This window comes from Eretmochelys imbricata, chromosome 1 (genome assembly GCF_965152235.1).
Source record: "Eretmochelys imbricata isolate rEreImb1 chromosome 1, rEreImb1.hap1, whole genome shotgun sequence".
NCBI lineage: Eukaryota > Metazoa > Chordata > Testudines > Cheloniidae > Eretmochelys > Eretmochelys imbricata.
This window is the reverse complement of record NC_135572.1, coordinates 267,707,708-267,731,320: the sequence shown is the minus strand read 5'-3', so window position 1 is coordinate 267,731,320 and position 23,613 is coordinate 267,707,708. Positions and strand designations below refer to the sequence as shown.

Here is a 23,613-nt window from a genome sequence, read left to right as displayed (position 1 = left end):
ACTCTTTTCAGCGGTAGCAGATGACAGAACAAGGAGTAATGGTCTCAAGTTGCAGTGAGGGAGGTTTAGATTGGATGTTAGGAAAAACTTTTTCACTAGGAGGGTGGTGAAGCAGTGGAATGGGTTACTTAGGGAGGTGATGGAATCTCCTTCCTTAGAGGTTTTCAAGGTCAGGCTTGACAAAGCCCTGGCTGGGATGATTTAGTTGGGGACTGGTCCTGCTTTGAGCAGGTGGTTGAACTAGATGACCTCCTGAGGTCCCTTCCAACCCTGATATTCTATTCTATGATCTGTAATGGGGAAGGATAAGAGACTTCCCAATCTCACAGGGCCATCACAGGGTGTGTGTGTCTCATTCATTCACAGCTGTGAAGCACAGATTCTGGGGTGTGTGGGGCTACAGAAAGATTCATATTTTGCAACATTTGCAGGATGTCACTTCTTGGGCTCTCCTTGAGCCAGACTGTGGTTGTAGGGACCTCAGTCACTGCACAAGACTCCCTCCCATCCCACCCTGTGAATCTCCATCTCTGACCATCCTGTGGGCAAACATTCGGCAAATGCCCAAGGAAACTATCACCATCTGGCCACACTATTACGCTATGCCCTGACAGCGGGGCAGAGGAAAAGTGGCATATAAACACGGATAGCCAGAAGGAGTGATGGCAGCAGGGAAGACACGCATGGGTTTTGGTAAGAAGGACAGTGGGGTTTGCAAGGTGACCTACAAAATACAGGAATTTTTACCTCTTTGCTCCGTTCATCCAAGACCTCCACAAATTTTGCAGGAAACCAACCTACAAAGAGGAGACAAAGGGTGAGCCTGAGACATCGGGAAACTCTCACATGGACATGAATGAAAACCCAGACTGGCTGCAGATCCTGGGGGAGGGAGGAGAAGAGAGGTGTGTCCCTATGGGCCCAGCCTGGGGAAGAAAACAAGCAGCACTGGAGCCTCTCAGTGTATGTCAGGAAATCCAAACAGCTGCGAGCCTAATGTCATTGAAGGGCATTCTCCCTACAAGCACTGCAGACAGCGCCAGCTCCCATGCTCCAGAGCAGCCCCCTACCCATCCTCACCCTGACTGTGAAAGTGCACCTCAGCTGCTGCATCTTCTGGGAATAATGAGCATGCCTAGCAAGGAGCTGCAGCCCTACCCCACCTCCACACCCCTCTCTCCTCCTAGCCATGCACAGGGATGGGATGTGCATTCCCAGGCAGCTCCCCAATGGGGCTCAGCTGAGCCTTTGGCTATAAGGGCAGAAACGCAAACGAAAGGCAAACCCACACGCTCCCTGAGACAGGGCGGGCACAGATGCCAGAGCCATTGTTGAGGGCAGCAGCATCTCTGTAACATTAGCAATTGCACTCCTCCTCTCCACAGCTTTCCCTCAGCCTCCCCTCCCCCACCAGCCTTGTCTGTTCTCACCTCTCAGTCCATTCAGTTCCCCCACCCAACAGTGCTCGTCCTTTTGGGATATGATCTGAAAGAACAAAGAGGAGAGATGGCAATTTGAGAGTGAGACAAACACTGACTCACAAGGGCCATGGAACGGGAGCAAGGAGGCAAAACAGGGCTGGCGTCAGGCTTTCCCTCTCCACACATCCCACCCAGGACAGCGGAGATGCATTGCCATGGAAACAGTATCACCTCAAAGAGAGTGAGCATGTGCACGTGGGTAAGGAATCACTTTCTTCTCAACCATCAGAGGTAGACAGGGGGACTGACTGACTGAAATTCAAGTCACCAACCATCACTAGAGGTAGGTACTTCCCAGACACCAGAGACAGGAGTAACAAAACACGTAGTCAGGTTCTTTGTGGGGACTGAACCTGGGACCCCTGAATCTAAAAGCATAAGCCTCTCCCATAGGAGCTACAGGACCAAGTCCACTAGCTCAGCGGCTGTAGCAGTCTCTTTACGTGGTTCAGCCACTCGATGGGGATAAAGGGCCGCTCTGGGTTAGCATGGGTTATGCAGGCACCCTGGGCAAGAGGCAGGAGTTCCTGAGGGTGGGAGAAGAGGAGTTAAATGATGATCAGCCATTGTGCCAAAACCCTCCTCCCTTTTTCTTCCCCATTGGTGGTTCTGTTGGCCCCACACTACTTGGGGGTAAAAGGCTAGTTCTACTCGCCATGCGGGTGCAGGACAATGCTGCCAACACAACACACCCCACATCTGACAGCTATTCAGAGCAGTAGCTTCTTGCTCTTTGATGGGCAGCGGGTTTCCCTTTCCTCCCTCTCGTGCCCACCCTGGGATGTAAAGAGGTGGTGCCAAGGTTTCCACACTATTGGGTGCCCTTAGATGAGGCTGGGCTGGCCCAGTGCCCTGGTGGCACAGAGCACTGAGTTAACTGTGATCTGAGTTCAAATCTTATCTGCCTTTCGCTCTGGGGGCGTGGGGGCTTTCTGATAGCCAGGGTGATTCCCTAACCAGTTCCAGCAGGAGGTGGCAAGCATCCCCAAAGGAATTCTGTGTCCCGCCTGGATCAGCCAGAACCCCCAACCACAGACTCCATAACCAGCAACCCAGCATAGGGCGCTGGGAGGGACACCTCAGCCCGACTCCCCAGGGACGAGGCTATAAGGGGGACGAAACACTTGCCCTATGTGGTGGCTCGAGATGGGTGCCTGTAACATGCCCTCTCTGAAAGGGGGCAGAGAGGGTGTATCACGCCGCGGGATTCTGCCCCCACCCAGCCCTCGTACTGTGATGATGTCGTTCTTGCGGAAGCCTAATTCGTCATCGTCATGGCGCTCGAAGTCCAGCAGTGCCTTGGCTCGGCGCCGACGGTGCTGGGAACATGCCACATAGTTTTCATGGTCCCGCTGGTGGCTCTCCATGGTGTAATCCGGAGTCAGGTCCTGAGTTTGTGCAGAAGAGAAGCACAGAGGAGCAGTAAGAAGGTTACTAGAAGTACTGGGGTGCTCCCCCGTGTTTAGTACCGCTCTCTGCTCCCCCCCGGTGGATAGATTAGCTCTGCTAGCTCCAGGATCAAGCATGGCTCCCTTCCCTCCACCTGGGACAGGCAACGTGCAACACATAGATCCTGCCCATGGCGGATCTCCTTGCAGTCCGGCAGCTCCTCCAGGGCTAGGGGTAGGGGGACCCGGCCTTGGCCCTGCAGCACGAGGGACCCAGGTTTAGCCTTGTACAGTGCGCCCCCACTCACAATGCTGCAGTTCTTTGGATCCACGCACTGGAAGTGCCGTGCCACCTGCAGGATCGCCTCACGAAGGTCAGCCACCAGCTCCGTTTGCTTGATGTTCTTGGCCTTCAGTGCCTCTAAATCATCCTCACCTGGGATTGCGGGACACACGGGGGTGAAGAGAAAGGAAACCCCCAATCCCATGCTGGGAAAAAAGGTGGCTGTCCCCTCCCTCAGCCTGAGAAGAGACAATTACGACTGCTCCCTCTGGTCAGAGTGTAACCATTGCTCTGGCCCCACCTGAACATCTGGGCCCCGCTCATGGCTAACAGGAAAAGGGGGCGATATGAGGGGAGGGAGAGAAACAAAATACTGCATCCTGTCACCCTAAGGCCCAGGCACCTTTATGCCAAGTACACAGGGGACCAGGACTGGGGCTGGATTCAGCCTCCTTCTCCCCATGCCAATAAAGGGGAGGCCAGTAGGAGCCATGAGAAAACAACAGTTCTCAGCTGACACAGACGCTCGTAAGCTGTCTGACCCCATCTGAAGAGAGCCGGTTGTTCATCTCCCCCTCTCTGCCTGCGCACTTCCTGGGCAGGGAAAAGATGGGGAGTGTGTGCACTTCCTCTGCCCCTCAGGGCCCTCCCACTGCCTTATCCCCCTGCATGAAGGATCTGGCCCTGCTCCCATCCAAGTCACTGTTAATACTCCCACTGACTCCAAGGGAGCAGGAGCAGGCCCTAAATGAGCTCTCGTTAATCATTTCCCTGCCTGCCTTAACGTGAGGCATATACACACCCCACCAAAGGCCCTATATTATAGGCAGTGCAGGTAGCAGGGCCTATAGTAGGGTCCTATAATGGGAGTGTCACACAACCTTGTTTTCAATTGCCTATAACTTTGCTAAACTTTAACTGTTCAATCAGGCTGAAATTTTCCATGCCGTGGGTCCACCTTGGGTTGATTTTTTTGGCGAAATTTCAGCAAAAATGGTGTAACCATTTCTGAGAACAAGACATGGGAAAATACATTTTGTCCATGTTAAAAAAAACCTCATACCACCATTTTGTCGAGAAGCTGAGGTACCTCCCTGCTCTGGAGCAGGGATTTGAAATTTGGCTGGGTGTTGTCCTGGTACCAAGGATGAGTCTCTTGCCGTCCTCATGAAAATCTGCTCAAATTTGGCCTCTGAAAGTCTCAGTTCACACATGCTCAGCTGAGACGTGTTAGAATTTGGTAGCTAAATTCTCCGAAGAATCTCTCTTCACTGAGCATGCTCCTATCACTGGGATGCCACCATGGCACTAAGCACAGGAACCAAAAGCAGGGAGCCTGTCTGTCCTGTGTCTCAATGCTCCCCCTGGTGGCAACCAGGCAGCAAGGAGAAGGGTGCAGCCTGACTGGAGCGCAAAGGAGAGAGGAGCTGGACTTGTGGGTGATGAGACTGGTACTAGGAACTGGGTGTGGGGGAAGGGAACCGTGACTGCAGCAGAAGGGTCTGTAACCACTAGATTACACTCATCCTAGAACATTGAATAGAATCCAGGAGTCCTGAGTCAACATTTCTCTGCTGTCAGAAAACGGCTGTGAAACCCACTGGCAAAATATGCACCTTTAGTGCTGCTCCACTCAGAGGATAACAGCCTACTACTGCTATAAGGTACTGTTACCTCAAGTGACGGGGTCTGTCTGGTGGATCAAAAGATTCTAACACAGCTGAAGAACCATGCGGGTGCCAATATGGTTTCACGAGATAAAATTTCTGGTTTTTCAGTTTGCTTTTTTAAAAAAAACATAGAAAATTACATACAAAAAAATTACATTAAAAGAAAGTTAAGTTTGTAAAATCAAGTACTCAAGATAGGAAATGCCAGAATTAAGGTTTCCTGTGCAATCTTAATTCGGCCCCCTTGTGCATATGCACCATGATTCAGCCTTTAATCTCATGATCGCTACTCTTATTTCCACAAGACCTCTGCTCCATTCAGTGCACTGAATGGACACAGTGCTCAGGAAATTAATCAGGATTGTGTAGTGAAAGGAGGCTGTTATCTGTAGGTTCCCTGCCTCATTTGTTGAGGTTGTTGAAAAGTGTGTAGTGAATGAGGTGGGGAACTGCAGGAAAAGACTTGTGGTTTAGGCAGTTTAAATACTGCTCTGGGGAATTGGATTCTCTCCTTGCCTGTACCGCAGAGTTCCTATGTGATGCTGGGCAAGTCACTTAGGGTGGGATCCACGAAGGACCGTAGGCATTGCGATGCTAAGCATCACGGCGCCTAACTTTTACGTGCTAGAAAAAAATCACAGGAACAGCACTGTGACCCACCAAGCCAAGCACCTGGGCTGCCTATACCATCAATGGAGACAGATAGGCACTGAAGAATGCGATCCACACAAACCAGCACGTGCAGTGGGAAGCCAGGCAATGGGTGATGCCAACAAGAAAGGTGTGTGCTAAACCCTGCCCCTGAGGAGGAGGAAGTGATGCATAAATACTTAAACAGCCTTGAGAGAGAGAGGGAGAGTCCAGTGATCAGGGCACCCACCTGGGAGATGGGAGACTGAGGGGCCAGGCTCCCTGCTCCAGCCACTCTTTCATTAGTTTTCCAAACCAGAAGAGCTTCAGCAGGAGAGATGGAGAGAGCCTACATCAGAATGTCCCTTAGCTCAGTGGTTAAAGAGCTCTCCTGAGAAGTAGGAGGCACCTGTTCAAATCCTTTCTCCCCCTCTGGCAGAGAGGGGGGCAACTGGACCTGGGTCTCCCACCTCCCAGGCGAGTGCTCTAACCACTGCTCTGTAAGTTATAAGGTGGGCACTGGCACCACCATCACCAGGCTCCTCCTTTATTTTGAATGGGACCTGATCTGGTAGGCAGCCTCTGAGCACGCCTACTGGATTGGGCCCTGCACACGACTGAAGTGCCAGAATGCCTATCCCCCCTGGTTTGTGAATCGCTCTGGGGCTGAGGCACAGGATGTGTGTCCGGATGCCTAGCAGGAGGCAGCAGCACACACACTCAGAGAAAGGAACTTAGGCACCAAGGGAACTTTTATTCTGAAAATGTAAACATTGCCTGAGTTTGGGCGCCCATGGAGTTGGGTAGGAGTTTTGCGGATTGCAGTAGAGCTTGAACTGGGACCTACAGCTACATGAATAATTCTGTGAAATCCGTGCTCTGAATAAGGCAGGGTCTTGTGATAATTGTACGTGATCCTGTAATTCAAGACTGTATAATAATCCATATGCACAAGGGGGCCAGATTTAAGTTGCACAGGTAACATTCATTCTGCCATTTCCTAACCAGTGAGAGCTTGACTTTGCAAACCTAACATCCTTCACTGTATTTTTTTTTTTAAATGCAATAGTATATAAGCTTGTAGTTCCCCATTAACCTGACAGAAAATACTGAAGGCACTCTCCGCAGCAAGGCCAACACCACACGAGTTCAGAGTTTCACAACCAGGCCATGATGAGCCAGGAGAAAAGTCAGGAAAACTTTCAAGAAATTAATGACAGGGGGAAATGTTTTGGCCCTAAAAACACCATTCCTAATTTTTAACAAACTTCCCCCCACCCAAAAATCTGCCCTGGGATAAGATATGGTACTTTCTGGAGGATCTATTTCTTATGCGGGAAGTCAGCTTCTGCTACTCCATAAGGTATGTATTTTTAAATGCATGCATAAATGTTACTCTTTGCTTGTGCCAGTGGTTTTCTTGATGTTACATGTTGGGTGAGCTCACCCACAATGAAAATTAAAATGTGAAAGTGTTCAGAGTAGAGATCATGGATGAGGGTAGGGGCTATGGATAGTCATGGGTTGCATTTTAAGTCTCCAAAGGATAGTCCTGAGGACATTCTGTGCCAAAAAATTAAAAAGTCATTTTTCTGTGGGGAAGCAAAGAAAGCTGCAGGGGACATAAATTTTGCACATGCGCAGTGGTGCAGAATTCCCCCAGGAGTAAAAGAGGGACTTTGGACATTCCTGTCCTAAATGGCTTCATATTTTGGGGGTGGCTGGACCTGCAGCAAGAAGATTAAGGGCTAAAGAGCAAAGCACGCTACTTCCTGTGGCTATCAGGAAAAGTCTGCTTCTTCCCTCAGTTTTGGGGAGTGCAAACTCAGCAAGATCAAACTCTCTTCTCTCCTCCTCATTCAATCTCTTCCCTTGTCTTACTTTCTCTTGTTGCTGAAGGAATGTTCACCCACTCCATTTCCCCATGCCCAACCATTCCTCTGCCTCCAGACTATTCTTTCACCCTCCATCCTGACAGCACCATCACAACATGCAAGGAACACACTTGTCCTCACCGAAAAGCAACGAGGTAATGCCAGATTTCCTGCGCTGGGTCCTGCGCCGCACAATCTGAAGGGGGGGAAGAGTGAGACAGAGTGGACTCGTGAAGAGACATTAGAAGAACTAAACATGTATAGATTGGCATAAAGGGGCTAGAGTAGGGCAAGAGGACACAGAGACTGTCAGCAAGTCTCTGAGGGGTATACACCACAAGGAGAGAGGGGAACTGTTTGGAGTGGTCCCAGACAGAATGGGCAGTAACCAAACCACTCTGAGCAAGAGGACCAGCAGGAATGATTTTTGACAGTGGGGTCTATCAGGCTGTGAATTAAACTGGGGTGGATGAGCACCATCAGGGTCACTTAGAACAGGACTGGACAAAGCACAAGAACAGCCAAGCACTGACTGGTGAGGGGGAGAACAGGAGATGACCCATGGATCTATTGCAACATAAAATTAATTCATTCCATGAAGACAGTGAAAGGCAGTGTTTAGCGCTTAGCTGGCTGCCGCGATCCCTCGCATGTGGGCTGGCTGTGGCAGGTGTGGGAGGTCTGGTGGCTGTGGCGGATGTGGGAGGTCTGACAGCATGGTCTCCCGGTAGTGAGAACAGTACATGTGGTCAACTCCCACCACAGTCCTAGCACTCACTCCCCCTCACTGGGGAGCTGAGAGAAGGGAAGTTTATCATGGAGCCAAAGCCTGCTAAGGTAAGGTGGCCTCATGCTAACAGAGTGTTATAAGGGTGAATGACCAGCTAGCCCAGAAGGCAGTGTCATGAAGGGGATCTGCAGTCCCTAACAGCCCAGATGGGCAGGGCTCTGTGCACTCACCTTGGATAGATTATTGACAGCGGCGCTGGGGTTGAGTAGCTGCCCTTGGTCAGCGATGAGGTAAGCCAAGTGCTTGCGGCGCTGGGTCTCCACCGCCATGTCTGTCAGTGAGCCAGCGACGCGCATGGCCTCCCGCAGCAGCACCTCCGCGTCCTCGATCTGAGACGGGATGTCCGAGAGAGTGTTGAAGATGGAGGCAGAATTCTCCGACTGGATTAGCTCATCTTCCTGCGGGAATGGGGAGAACCCACACATACATAATATGCTGAGCATGTCAGTGACACTCACTAGGACTGCTAAAAGCCCTGCTTACACCTCAGAATGCAGTCTAGGCCCAAAATTTACCTCAGGAGCAACTAGATTTCTTCTTTAAAGTTTCAGTAAGAAAAAGTCCAAGCTGCTTGGTCAGGAGATAGCAGCAGCATCTCACACTGCTCTAGCGCTTTCATACCAAAGAATCCCACAGCACATTATACCAGAGACATATCCAGAAATCACTTCATCCACCACGGAAATGCAGCCACCTCAGGGTGCTGCACAATCGCCATCCTGCACCAGCAATACTATACAAGTGAGTCACAGGATAACTTCCCCTGAATTCTGAATGGGAGAAAGTTTAGGGTGGCCAAATGTAATCACCCAAATTAAATGTGGCCAGGACAACAGGGCTCACACCCTCGGACTTGTGCGAACAGCACCAAAGGATCTTTTATCATCCCCAAATGGTCAGCACCTTGATTTTACATCCCCATCCACAGGTAGTAAAAAACAAAGAGCTCTCCAGATCCAGGTAGGGCAGGACAAGTCTCCAGTCTGTGTTACTCTCGGCTCAGGAGTCAGAGTGGTGTAGCAAATGAGGGAGGGTGATGGTGAGACATGGGGAGTGGAGGTGAGGGGAAAAAGAGCAGGAACGGGAAGCCATCTTCTTGACTGAGTCTCCCAAATCTCAAACAATGGATTGCTGACTGACCTTCTGCCAGGACACTCTTCACATCCCCAGATTCTGAGGAAATCAAGATGGCGGCTCTCGCTCCCCTGTACAACCAGTGGGTACAGGAGGTCCCCACCCCTAGAATCCTCTTTCTTCCTCCTTCCTGAAGAGAAAGCCAGGCTGCTAGAAATCAGGGTACAGGAGGTGGTTGTTACCTTCATACTGAGCATGCCCAAGGTGACCTGGAAGAGCACTAGCGAACCCTGGTAGAAGAAGAGGTCCCAGATGCGCAGCAGCAGTTTGATATGCACAACGCTAGCGAAGCACGTGAGGAACCAGTGCAGGGTGATCAGGGACAGCTCTGTGTATGAAGAGACAGAAAGGGAATGTGACACAGGTGATCGGGTGACCACAGAGGAAGAGAGCCTGCACAGAACCGCTCTCCCAGCCCAAAAGGGACACCCTCAACTACTCCTCATTCCCAGGGGGTTCTCCAGGTACCGTGACGATAAAGGAGGACAACTCTGTTGACATCAGTCAGAGCATGAACAGCTCCGGGGAGAGGGGTGGGGAGAGGCTCACATGCGTTGTGTTTAGTAAAATAAAACAGTCACAGGAATAAGGTCATCTTCTTGGGACCTAAGATAGGACAGTGCCCCCTTTAAACAAGTCTCAGTCAGAACATCCAAAACCACATGGGACACTGTGCGCACGTACGTACAGCCACACACCAGGAATTCAAAACTCCCCCTCCTCAAAAGTTTGTCACTCCCCGTTCCCTGTGTCCCCCAAACAGGAGAGAGGGAGAGATGCATCTCCCCCTGTCCCAGTGCCAAAGCCTCCATGACCTCCTGGTTGTCAAAAAACCGCAAACACAAGACTCCCAGGCATCCTTGGGTGAGAAAAGCCCTCCGGTAAGTTGAGTCCAACCCTGAAACCTACAGCTTCTCCCCAAAACACAACCACAATGCTGCAGCTCTGCATCGTCAAGCCCTGCAGCATATCAAACAGAGTATGGAGTAACAGGAATACGCTGACTTCATCACTGCCATGTGAACCAAGGGACACTTTATTGAGTGTATTCAGCTGGAGAGGGGTATTGTGGGAGTAGCCTCACAATTGTGGGGTTCCTACCATATCATTTCAGTTTAAGGTGCTGTGCAGTACATAGGGCTCGCTAATCTGCACACACACGCATGCACGTACATACGCATGAGCCTGGGTCATGCCTGCAGGCTGAAAGCAGCACCCTGGGTCAAAAGATTCAATGGCCTTAGGGGCCCCTTTACCAATGTCATGCTCTTGCAGGAGCTTGTCCAGCCGTGGCAGGTACTGCACGATGAGGTGGCGTAGGACACGCTGGTCGGTTTGCACTCCCATCAGCGTGGTGCTGAAGTAGGAGGCAGGTACCAAGTCCTCGATGATGGCGCACATCATCCAGAAGGCATCTTCCTCCTCCAAGAAGAGCAGCAGGGAAGCCGCCACCTAGTGAGAAGGGGAAACAGAGATGTTCATTCCAAGCCTGCACTAAATGGGACATTCACTGGTGCTTAGGTGGAATGGAACCTGGACAAAGTCTAGAGTTTAGGAGATGGAAACATCCCTCATTTCCACACCCAGAAGCTTTGCTTTGCTTTCTCCCATTGGTGGAATTTCTTTTACACTCCACCCGAAGAGATTCTTTGCTATTTCAGTCACATCAGCCAAGTCTCATGTCAATCAAACAAACAATATCACTCTCCCTCCACAAACAGATTAGTTTCGTCCGTGTGCAGAATTACTCCTTCCATTTCTCCTGCCCCGAGAAATGGCTCCATTTGGTCTGTTCCCCTGACCTAATTTGGTTCGCATGGTGCCCAGCTGCACTGAAGCTGGCTGAAATCAGCTGCTCTGACTCACCTACTGCGGAAAGAATGATCCCTAATGAAGTAACACAAAGCAGGGGCAAGTGAAATTACCATGCCGGTGCCTTGGCAGTATCCGATCTCTGGGTAAAGCCAGGCTAGTCCCCGGAGTATCCTGCGCAGTCGTGGCACCCCGATGCTGTTCATGTTGGAGAAGCAGGCATTGCTGGGCATGGTGCGGAGCAGGTCCTTCTCGATCTGGCAAGCACCCGTCACAAACAATTGCTTCAGACTCAGATCATGTAATCTGCTTAACAGCCTCCTGCTCCCTTGGCCTCCCTGATGCCCTGCCCTGGCCACACACTCCCTTGCCTTCCTCACACCCTTTTAAAATACATTTGGTGCCAGTGCAAGGTCCTGGACTGGCACCATCTGGAACCTGAAGGCCTCTGTTTACCCCCAGGACAGCTTAGCCAGGGACAGAGCAACTTCTCAGAAACACTCGCCAAGGTACCTAAACTCTGCCTCGGAGGGACTGACCTGAGGGACGAGAGGGGACTTCATACTCCTTGACCCATTCGGTTCTTGGTGTCACCCCTGAGAATGGCAGCAAGGTGGCCAATTAGTACAGTCTGTGCTGCTGGGGTTTGCAAAGTGGACATTTATCCACCGGGATCTGGAGTGAAGACACCCCACCCCGCCCATTTCAGGCAGGCCACCAAACCACGATCAGACAGCAAGAGCCTGGGCTTGACTGCAGTTGGCAATTGTGAGTATAAAGGCTCCATATCACAGGCCAAATCCCCTGAACTGTTCAGTCCCTCCCTCTGTCAGATGATTTTGATTTGTTACCCCAGGAGCTTGGCGAGTTTGGGGCACAGATAGAGTTTGGCTATAACAGTATTACAGAAGGGAGGGGAGGGGAGGGGAGGGGAGGGGAGGGAAGGGAGGAAATTCCCTGTCCCAGCCTTGCTAGCACCTTGAGCCCTCAGGATTCAGGAGGAAAGACAAAACCCTGGGAGACAGCTGCTGCCACTTGAATAGGGCATGCACCTGCTGGGGGTATTTCAGTCCCAGGGTTCCCTTCCCTCCTTAGTAGGGCCTACCAACTTCATGGTCCATTTTGTCCATTTCACAGTCATAGGATTTTAAAAATCGTAAATTTCATGATTTCAGATATTTAAATCTGAAATTTCAGGGTGTTGTAATTATAGGGATCCTGACCCAAAAAGGAGTTGGGGGTGGGGGTCTCAAAGTTATTGTAGGAGGGTTGCGGTATTGCTACCATTACTTCTGCGCTGCTGCTGATGGCAGTGCTGCCTTCAGAGCTGGACGCCCGTCCTACCGCCGCTGCGCTCCGGCTGCCCAGCTCTCTAGGCAGTGCAGAAGTAAGAGTGGCAATGTCACAACCCCCCTAAAATAACTTTGTGACCATCCTGCAACTCCCTTTTGGGTCAGGACCCCCAACTTGAGAAACGCTGGTCTCCCATGTGAAATATGTATAGTATAGGGTACAAGCACAAAAAAGACCGGATTTCACGGTCCCTGACGCATTTTTCATATCCATGGATTTGTAGTAGTAGGGCCCTACTCTTTAGTATCTTGGTCAGTGTTTGTACCTAGGCATGATTCACATACATATATTCACAGCAGAGCTGTCTGCCCAATGTACACAGAAACCATCACAGCCTGAGGACAGTGTGGGTGCTGACTAAATCTTTTCCCCTCCCCTCTTGGGAAGGCGAATTGAGCCCCTCAAACTACCTTCCTAATAAAGGATGAGAAAAATTAACGAGTAGCATAGTCCAACCTCTCCTCCCCCCTCATCTGTCCCTGCAGGCATTAAGCAAATTCGTCATCCCCCCAGTACAACAGATCACCATGTTTCCACCCCAAGCACTGGAGCGTGGGCATCAGGCAGGCTCCCGACCTGTTTGGCAGAGATAGTTTCATCATTGGAGCTGTTTTTCACAATGTCTCGGTAGGACATCTCCGAATTCCTCTTCTTCTGCAGGGCCCCAGAGAGACGCATCCACAGCTGGAGAATTGGGGACATGAAAAGAAAGGGTGAAGAGCGGTCAAAACGCAACCACAACAAACCAAGAAGTGAAACCAACAGGAACTGGTCTCTCATTTCATACTCCCTGCTTCCCCTTCTCGTGACTGTGCCCCAGCGCCTCACCTGAGGCCTCATGCTGTGTGGTATGCCAGCCAGTACCAGTGAGCGCAGCTTGTCCGAACCTGGCAGCGTGACCTCGATTTTGTCCCAGGTGAGGTCCCCCACGTCGTGGTTGTGCGTGAATTCCAGGTGGGCCTGCCACTTCAGCCTCTGCTGTGGCTCCTCTGTCAGCGGAATCCCTAGCAGCTTGCTGGAGTTCGGCTCAGCGCCATCTGCATCAGGAGACAGGGGAAGGCAGAGAAGGCAAAGAAACAGACAAGAAAGAAAGGGACTAGGCGGGGACCAGTGACAGACAGAAACGGAGAGATCTGTCTTCTGTAGCTGAAAAAGCCAGAGAAAAATATCTGAGCCTGTGCACTGGTGGCGGTGCTAGGGATTCAGATGCATGTGCCCTGCATCACAGCAGTGACAGCCTGGATTCAAACTGCACTCGCCACCCAGCACCGCTTGTGTGGTCACAAGCAAACCACACTGAAACCCCAAGATAGAGAAGGCTGGGACTCATATGTGCCTATTCAAAACGTGAGCCAGCCAAACACTGGGTCATCAAAGTTAAATGAGAGCCTGGCAGCGGCTGTCCCACTGGATTTTGTAACTTTGTATTTAATAAGGCTCTTTAATCTAATAGACAAAGGCATAGCGAGATCCAATGGCTGGAAGCTGAAGCCAGGTAAGTTCAGGCTAGAAATAAGGTGCAAAATTTTAACAGTGAGGTTAATTAACCATTGAAGAAACTTAATAAGGGAAGTCAGGGATTCACTGTTATTGGCATTCTTCACTCAAGACTGGCTTTCTAAAATATATGTTTTGGCTCAGCCACAGGATAGGAGCTTGAAGCAGGAATTGCAGGGGTGCGGTTCTGTGGCCTGTACTATGCAGGAGGTGGTAGGTGACCAGAATGGCATTTATATCCATGAATCTATAATATGCTGTAGAAGAACAGACACTCCCTTTGCCATACGCCTCTACCTGTGTCGCTGTCCCTGGGGTGCCTCCCCCAGTGCTCCGCACACAGGCACGTAGAGCAGTGGTTCTCAACCAGAGATACACATACCCCTGGAGGTACGTAGAGGTTTTCCAAGGGGTATATCAACTTATCTAGATATTTGCCTAGTTTTACAACAGGCTACATAAAAGGCACCAGTAAAGTCAGTACAAACAAAAATTTCATACGACTTGTTTATATTGCTCTGTATACTATATACTGAAATGTGAGTACAATATTTATATTCCAGTTGATTTATTTTATAATTATATGGTAAAAATGAGAAAGTCAGCAATTTGTCAGTACTAGTGTGACTGTGATACCTTTGTATTTTTATGTTTGATTTTGTAAGCAAGTAATTTTTAAGTGAGGTGAAACTTGGGGTACACAAGAAAAAAATCTGACTCCTGAAAGGGGCACAGTAGTCTGGAAAGGTTGAGAACCACTGACATAGAAAACACAGCCTCCTCCTGCCCTTTCCAGGGGGCCAATCTTGTTCAAATTAGTTTTCCCCTTTCCAGGGTACAGCAATGCAATGTGACATCTCCTCAGATGGCGACCAGGAATCTTCCCATTGCTAGCCACTCCATTTCTTTTCCTCCTCTTTAGCCATGGCAGCTGCCTCCATAATTAATGCCCAGCTGCATGGGTTCTCCAGCCATTTTAACCCCTTTCTGATTGGTCCTCCATTCCTGCAAGGTGTGCAGCTGAAGCAGGTTGCTGGTTCTGTCCCTATTCAAAAAGAAAAGGAGGACTTGTGGCACCTTAGAGACTAACCAATTTATTTGAGCATAAGCTTTCGTGAGCTACAGCTCACTTCATCGGATGCATGCTGTAGCTCACGAAAGCTTATGCATCCGATGAAGTGAGCTGTAGCTCACGAAAGCTTATGCTCAAATAAATTGGTTAGTCTCTAAGGTGCCACAAGTCCTCCTTTTCTTTTTGCGAATACAGACTAACATGGCTGCTACTCTGAAACCTGTCCCTACTCAGGCACCCTTGGCGAAGCTGCCGGGGGATTTCCCATCACCTGGATGGGTAGAATAACCTATCACAGTTGCCCACCTTGGGATGGAAACCAGAGGTGCTTTGATAGAAGGTCTGAAAGGTCACTGGGTTTCACTGTAAGTGCTCTGCATCGCACTGTTGAAAAGCTATAGTGCTACTTACCACAGCACATATTGCTCAGTGAATTGCAACAACTGTACCTCCCCCTCCTGCAGCAACAATGTACCAGCGAAACACACTTTCCCTGCCTCATGATGGCAAAGTTATACTGGGGTCACAGACTGTGCTGGGCCAGCGCTCCAGCATTTTAGACATCACTTTCCAAGAGGGCCAACACTTTTAAAGCACACCCCTAAAAAAAAATCTGAAGTCAGGATAGTGCTGGGAACTGAAGACATCGCAGAGAGCGGAAGGGAGATCCTATCGCATGAGGTGCCATGGGGATAAAATGGTCCCAGAAAGAGTGTGGGGGCAGCCTTACCTTCCTTATCCACTCGGAAGCCGAATTCATCGTACCGGAATTCTGGCTGCTCCACCAACTCTTCTTTCTGGGGGTGTGAGAGAGAGAAAGTAGAGATAGCACTGATTTCCATCATTTGGCCACTAGGTGGGGCACCTGCTTAGAGTGCCAGACTGCGTCACTGCCTGGGCCCCAGTAAGGGAGGAGCACTCCCAGCTCCTGGGATGCACACTAAGACCTTCATCCCCGTCCTGAACCACAGTGCCCTGTTCAACAGGCAAAATATGTTAACCTAGCCCCACTACACAGTGAGGAAAGGGCGTTGGCTTCTCTTCAATAGATTCTGCCTTGATTCCCCACCCACATTGCTCTACCCTGGCTTCTCATTATGGAAAGGAGCCATACCATCTGCTTGGGAGAGGCAGTGGATCTGGCTCACTACTCTGAGACAATCCCCACATGTATGGGAACTCCTGGGAATGCACCCTAACACAGCCCCCCCATAGGTGCTCCTCTAACACAGTTAGCCCTTCATTATCCTGTGTATGCACCCCTGGCCACTGCCCCTCCAAGACCCTGTCTACATTCCAGCCACCAATGCAACTGTACCAGTGCAAACCATCAGGGTAGGCAGGCTAAGCTGGTGGAGCCTGTCCTGGTTTCAGTCAGAGGTTCTTTCAGCTCCACAGCACAAATACCAGCTTTCCTTGCTTATTCTAGAGCAGAGGTTCCCAAACTTTTCTTATTGTGTGTCTGCTTCCAGATCTACCAGCTGCTTGCGTGCCCCTACCCTTCTCATCACTGATACTTTGTGTGTTCTTCTTAACATTACCTGTCCTTAGCCATCTGTCCATACTTCACTGTTACATACAGCTGTAGTTATAGTGTGACGTATACAACCAAAAAACCCCCCTAAGTTCTGAGCTCAGTTAGACTGGACGCTTGCTGGGCAACTGAACGCACGCTGTACGGTGATTGGAGGTGAGGGCTCTGTACGTCAATGTCTCTGTATTCTCATGGGTATATCTTGAAGTAAATTAACTACCGTATTTTATATAACAAATTCCCTCACAGTTTTAAAGCTTCATCTGAGTAGTCTATTTTGAAAATGCAATAAATAAAAGAATTCACAAATAAAATCCACCATTACACAATTTCTCCCATGTACCCCGAGATGTTGCATGTACCCCCAGGGGTATGCGTACCACAGTTTGGGAACCCATGCTCCAGGGGTTGGCACAGGTGCAGCTATGCTGGAGGCTGAAATCAGGGCTAATCCCATGTGTAGACAAAGCCTAACTCAACCGACTCCTAACAACTGCTCAATTGTGCACTCCTAACACTATCACTCTTGCATCCCCCCACAGCACAGACTGGCACCAGTCAGTCAGTGCACCCCTAACAAAGGTCCCTATGTGTGCTCCCCCCAAGGCACACAGGTAGCCCCACAGATATACATGCTCTTTCACTGCACGAGTCTCTGAGAAACAGGCTCAGAAGCCCATACCACCAGGCTCCATGACTCACTTGCCTTTAACAAACATTACTGGCGGGTTACAAAGCTCTACACTCATCCCTTAACTCCCCCCACAGTGACATGCTCTGGTTTAGCTTTTCCGACAATGGATTAGTCCACACAGGGCTGTGGAACCCATGACTGACTGGTGGATGGTTAAAAAGAGCCTTCTCTGTATCGTAAAATGCCACCACTTTTACAATTGTGCAAGAGTTGCAAAAGAGCAGGGAAATGATCCACAGAGGTTTCTTCAGGCTCTGGGTGTCCCCTTGGCTCTGTTCAGCAGAGGCTGCGCTCACTACCCAAAACTTAGTTTAACCAGCAAGACCCAGCTGTTTGCAGCTTCAAACACAGAATTTAAATGTCAGCTCATTGCTTAGAACAGTTTTGGGGGGAAAGAGAAAGTCTGCACCTTCCCTGCAGCATTAAGAGTCCAGTAAACCAGCAGCAACACTTCACATTTATTACTCTACCAGCGAAGAGAAAAAAGCAGATACTAACTGTGTTCTCCCCTCCCCTCTCCCCGCTGTACCTGGGTGTACTTTGCCAGGATCTCCTGTGGCCAGATGCTGGGGGTGAGAGCCGAGAAGGGGCCCCCAGAAGAGGGGGTGTAGTTTCCTAAATACAAAGGGATCAACACACACAATAATTAAGAACAAGGAGCAGCTTAGCAGATATTAACTAACACCTAACACTGACAGCCGACAAATTCAGTGAGATGTCAGGTGGCTACAATGGCACCTAGGTATTTATACAGCTCTCATCACCTTAGTAACTGTGCGACCATTGCCCAAGGAAGCCAACAGGATCAGCTTATGTTTCCTGTAGCCTCTTTCATCCCTCGGGAACTCAGAGTGGTAAGTGTCACTCCCACTAAAAGGGAGCATATCTAGGATGGAACATGAGGCAAACTTTTTATACCAGCATTTCAGAAATTTTAATGACTAAGTAAAGGCACACAAGGGCAAAATCAGGTATCCTAGGGATAATGGAGAGAGTATTCAGGGAAGTGAAATGAACATGTCTCATTGTGATTTTAGGGCTCATCTGAAACATAACTAAACACCATCCCCATGTGCCACATTGGAGCATTTGTTCAATCTTCATGGAGCAACAACTACCACCTGCTGAGTCACCAGTCCAATTCCCACCGCAACTGGAGTTTCTTGGAGCTTTGCCATCCAGACCAGTTTAACTTGTGAGCTGATGGTATCTACATAGACCCCAAATCTGTCTCTTCCAAGAGGAGGCAGCTCCAGTAGAACTGAGGGGTTGGGATAAATCTAACCTCCTCTCAGAGTTTGTAGTGGGAGTTCAACCAGCAGTGGCTGAAACTGCAGTTACAGTAAAAACAAAAAACCTAAAGCCAGATTTAGTCCCATTCCATAGCTCCTCATTTAAAAGAAAAAGGAGCTATGTTCACTAATCAGACTCAACCCCTGCACTGTTCAGTTGGGAGCATCACAGCTCTGGGTAAGTGGTTTGCTCTGCTGCAGTTGTCCAGCAGCACCTCCACCACGGATGGATGGAACAGAAGGAACTGTTGTGAGGGGAGTAAAAGGGAGATGGGGAAGGATTGTGAATGTGGGGTGAGAGAATCCGAGACTGTCCCTGCTGGAAGGGGATACAGCCCTGGTCTACACCTAAAAGTTAAGTCAGCATAGCTATGGCACTCAGAATGCACACCCTCGGAGTGCTGTGTCTATGCTGACACAGCTAAGTCAACGGAAGAATTCTTCTGTTGATCTAGCTACTTCCACTCAGAGAGGTGGATTTTTGAAGATGACACTAAGCTGGGGGGAAAAGAGATACATTGGAGGGTAGGGATAGGGTCCAGAGTGACCTAGACAAATTGGAAGACTGGGCCAAAAGAAATCTGATGAGGTTCAACAAGGACAAGTACAGAGTCCTGCACTTAGGATGGAAGAATCCCATGCATTGCTACAGGCTGGGGACCAACTGGCTAAGCGGCAGTTCTGCAAAAAAGGACAAGGGGATTACAGTGGACAAGAACCTGGATATGAGTCAACAGGGTGCCCTTGTTGCCAAGAAGGCTAACGGCATATTGGGCTGCATTAGTAGATCCAGGGAAGTGATTATTCCCCTCTATTCGGCACTGGTGAGGCCACACCTGGAGTAATGCGTCCACTTTTGGGCCCCCCCCCCACCCTACAGAAAGAATGTGGACAAACTGGAGAGAGTCCAGTGGAGGGCAATGAAAATGATTAGTGGGCTAGGATACATGACTTATGAGGAGAGGCTGAGGGAACTGGGCATATTTAGTATGCAGAAGAGAAGAGTGAGGGGGGATTTGACAGCAGCCTTCAGCTACCTGAACGGGGGGTTCCAAAGCAGATGGAGCTAGGCTGTTCTCAGGGGTGGCAGATGACAGAACAAGGAGCAATGGTCTCAAGTTGCAGTCGAGGAGATCTAGGTTGGATATTAGGAAAAACTATTTCACTAGGAGGGTGGTGAAGCACTGGAATGGGTTACCTAGGGAGGTGGTGAAAACTTCATCCTTAGTGGTTTTTAAGGCCCAGCTTGACAAAGCCCTGGCTGGGATGATTTAGTTGGGGTTGGCCCTGCTTTGAGCAGAGGGTTGGACTAGATGACCTCCTGAGGTCTCTTCCAACTCTAATCTTCTATGATTATTTACCACAACAAAAAAACCCCTTCAGTCACTGTGGAAAGAGCTTACACTACAGCTGTGTAGGTGTGCCACTATCACACCTTTAGTGTAGACATGGCCACAGTTTACTAAGGCTTGGACTGAAAGGCTCAGACGTACAAGGCTTCACCACCCCTCACACTCCTTCCCACCCCAGGCGGATCAGCTGGCAGTTGGAGCAAAGCGGGAGAGAACTTCCGGTACACATCTCTGAAAAAAGTTTTTTCTTCTTTTTGTATTCATACAACATCAAATCCACCATGAGGGAAAGATCCTGGATAGGAACAGAGCTGAGCAAAGCGGTGATGATGATGCATGAAGCAGAATAGATCTCAGCCTCTCTCCCTCTATGTCCCATGGCTAGGGCAGCTTCTGCAGGGCTCCATGTGGTGTGGTGAGGAGAACTGGATTAATACCAATTGAACATGGGCAGGATCATCTTGAGGGAAGGAAGAGGCATTTTTACAGTTGGTCTCCCAACCAAAGCAGCACATTAAAATAAATGAATTTCTCTGATTACTGACCTCTAACTGGAGGTTCTTCGAGGTGCACGGTCCCTATCTGTATTCCACTGTGGGTTCACGTATGCACACCATGCGCTCGGAGCCATAGAACTTGAAAGCAGTGTCCACTGGTCTGCGCATGCGCCAGACCGACGGGCTAAAGCGTGGGGCAGACTGATCATCTGCCCAGTTTCTTCTCTAGCACAAATCAGAGAAGATCCAAAGCAGAGGGGAAGGAGGACAGGTTGTGGAATACAGGTAGGGACCACACATCTGAAAGAACCTCCAGTTACAGGTAAGTAACTTCCCCTTATTCTTTGAGTGATGATCCCTATTGTTTTCCATTGTGGGTGACAAGCAGTACTTAAATAGGAAGAGGGTGTGAGGAGATAGATGGTAGGGCTGAGCAAAGGATCACCGTCCCAAAGGAAGCATCGGCAGAGGAGTCCTGCACCAGGGCATAATGTCTCACAAATGTGTGAACAGAGCCCCAAGTGGCTACTTACAGATGCCAAGGAGGGGTACCTCCTGAAGTGATGCCATAGCTGTTGCTTGTGCTCTTGTGGAATGAGCTCTTACCCAGGCAAGAGAGGAAAGTTCAATAGATAACAGAATAGAATGCAGCCAGAGATCCATTCAGAGATTCTCTAAGTGGAGATGCAGTGTCCCCTCATGCTTTCTGCTATAGCAACCAATAGCCTCAGGAGCATCTTGATTGGTTTTGTTCTTTTCAGGTTAACATCCAAGCCCTGCCAAGCACTGAGGGAGTGGAGTCTCTGTTTTTCTGAGGAAGGATGCAGTTTCGGACAGAACACAGTTAAGTGAATCCACTGGTTTAGATGAAATTTTGAAATTACTTTTGGGGGAGAATTTAAGTGTAAACGCAACGAAACCTTATCCTTACGGAATACAGTGTAAGGAGTATCTGCCATCATTGCTCCAAGCTAGCCAATGCTTTTGACTGAGGTGATGGCGACAAGGAATGCAACCTTCATGGAGAGATGTGCAGCAAGAAGCTAAAGGTTCAAAGGGTGGCCCTGTAAGAGCTGAGAGAACAAGGTTCAGGTCCCAGTGAGGAGCAGGATTCTGAATAGGCGGGAATGTTCTAATTAGGCCTTTCCAGAACCTGGTGATCAGTGGGTGTGCGAAGACAAAGCAGCCCTGAGAAGGTGGACAAAATACACTGATCACTGCCAAATGGACTCGCAAGGAGGTAATGGACAGGCCTGGTATCTTTAGAGAAAGGATATAGACTAAGATGAGAGGAATATCTGCAGTTTCTGCAGATTTCTGTGCTTCTGATGTGCTCAAGAAGAAAAGCGCCTCCATGTAGCTAAGTAACATCTTCTAGTAGAGTCCTTCCTACTGTTAGAAAGCATGTCTTGTACAGCTGGGGAACATGAACGTTCTAAGGATGATGCCCATCCAAATACCAACTGGTCAGGTGAAGCAGACACTGGTCAGGCTGCTCGATCTTACCGTTCTCCACTGGGTCACGGGCTATGAAAACATTGGGAGGATGATTGGTACTTGGTATGACTTGCATAGGAGGTTGGGAAACTAAAACTGTCTGGGCCAGTAGGGAGTGACCAGGATAATCTGTGCCTTGTCTTGCCGGACTTTGCATAAAACTTGTGGCAGAACAGTAGCGGAGGGAAGGCATAGTTCAATTGGTCCGACCAAGAAAGAAGTAGAGTGTCACACTGGGAGTGGTGACCTAAGGCTCTTCTAGAGCAATATGTGATGCATTTCCCGTTTGTTTGAGAGGCGAACAGATCCCTGGTTGAGGATACCCATAGAGTGAAAATATTGTGCAGTACTGAGTCGTGGAGCTCCCACTTGTGGTCGACTGCAAAATGTCTGCTGAAGGAGTCTGTAAGCACATTTTGTTTCTCTGGAAGGTGGGCTGCTGATAGGATGATTTGATTGCTGACATGTCAGTTCCATAGGCTGACCCCTTCTGCACACAAGGGGATGGATCTTGCTCCTCCCTGCTTGTTGATGTAGGAGAAAGTTGTAAGGCTGTCTGATATTATAAGGACACGATGAGTGTGGATGAATGGAAGAAAGGACTGCTCACAATTCCAGGATATTGATGTGCATCCTGGACTTGCGAAATGTCCAGGTACCTTGTGCTATGCATGTTAATGTAGACTCCCCAACATAATAGGGATGCATCTGTAATAATGGTCCTGTCCGGTGAGGAAGGCAGAAAGGGGATGTACACAGATACCTGGTGAGGATTTGTCCACCATAGAAGGGAAGATAGCACCTTGGCGGGAAGGGTTACCATTAAGTTCATGGGAAGGCGGTTTGGCGAGTATACCAACTGCAGCCATGTCTGAAGGCAGCGAAGGTGGAATCCTGCGAACGGGGTAACGTAAGTGCATGAGGCCATATGACCTAAGAGGCAGACATGTCTTGACTGGTACCTGGGCTATAATATTGTTCATGGTCTAGAACCTGCCCTTGGGCAAGTACACTCTTTCAGTGATAGAATTCAAGGTGACCCCAATACAGAAATTGTATAGGGGTAAAATCACATTTTTTGGCATTTACACTGACCCTCAGTGAGGAGAAGGGGTGCAGCATAATAGAAGTTGATGAACACACGCCTCCTGGCCTTACTTAGTGATAAGGAGCCAGTCATTGAGGTGGGGGAAGACAATGAGACCAAGATATCTGACATGAGCTGTCACTGCTGAGAATACTTTGGTAAAGACTCTGGGGGCAGTTGCTATGCCAAAAGGGAGCACTCTATTGAAAATGGTCAGAGCCCCTGTGAATCTGAAGAGTCTGTGAGCAGGGTGAATGTCTACATGAAAGTAGGTGTCCTTCATGCTGAGAGCCATAAACAATGTCCTTTTATAAAGATGGGATTATAGATGCCAACGTGACCATGCAAAACCTGAATTTGTGAATTAGGTGGTTGAGACGGCGGACACTGAGTAGTCTCCAGTCGCCCTTCTTTTTAGGTACCAGGAAGTCAAGTAAAACCTGCTCCCTTGGTGTTGAGGAGGGACATGTTCTATTGCTCCTTGCTCCAATAGGGAGTCCATATCTTGTTTGAGAATACTCTTGTGAGAGTGGTCCCTGAAGGAGGGTAGGGATGGGGGTGCTTTGGAGAGGCAGGGATGTAAACTCTATTGTATAGCCGGAGTGGAGGATTTGTTCAGCACTCACTTGTCAGTTATTGCACTCCATGTGTTGAAAGAGAGTGCTAGATGACCCCC

At 49.4% G+C, this 23,613-nt stretch overlaps 1 protein-coding gene across 3 annotated transcripts in view; it reads right to left on the bottom strand.

Moving 5' to 3' along the window:
- The window catches only part of SGSM3 (small G protein signaling modulator 3), a 61,914-nt gene that overhangs the window by 12,416 nt on the left and 25,885 nt on the right, over positions 1-23,613 (bottom strand). For all 3 annotated transcript variants that reach the window (XM_077830416.1, XM_077830408.1, XM_077830424.1), the window contains 13 exons: positions 17,742-17,827; positions 15,715-15,781; positions 13,244-13,452; positions 12,992-13,099; positions 11,176-11,319; positions 10,507-10,702; positions 9,433-9,578; positions 8,287-8,514; positions 7,468-7,522; positions 3,178-3,305; positions 2,714-2,869; positions 1,431-1,485; positions 748-797 (listed from right to left, as the gene is read on the bottom strand). In XM_077830416.1, the coding sequence (XP_077686542.1) occupies positions 748-797; positions 1,431-1,485; positions 2,714-2,869; positions 3,178-3,305; positions 7,468-7,522; positions 8,287-8,514; positions 9,433-9,578; positions 10,507-10,702; positions 11,176-11,319; positions 12,992-13,099; positions 13,244-13,452; positions 15,715-15,781; positions 17,742-17,827 (1,628 nt within the window). The remainder of the gene's footprint in view (positions 1-747; positions 798-1,430; positions 1,486-2,713; positions 2,870-3,177; positions 3,306-7,467; positions 7,523-8,286; positions 8,515-9,432; positions 9,579-10,506; positions 10,703-11,175; positions 11,320-12,991; positions 13,100-13,243; positions 13,453-15,714; positions 15,782-17,741; positions 17,828-23,613) is intronic.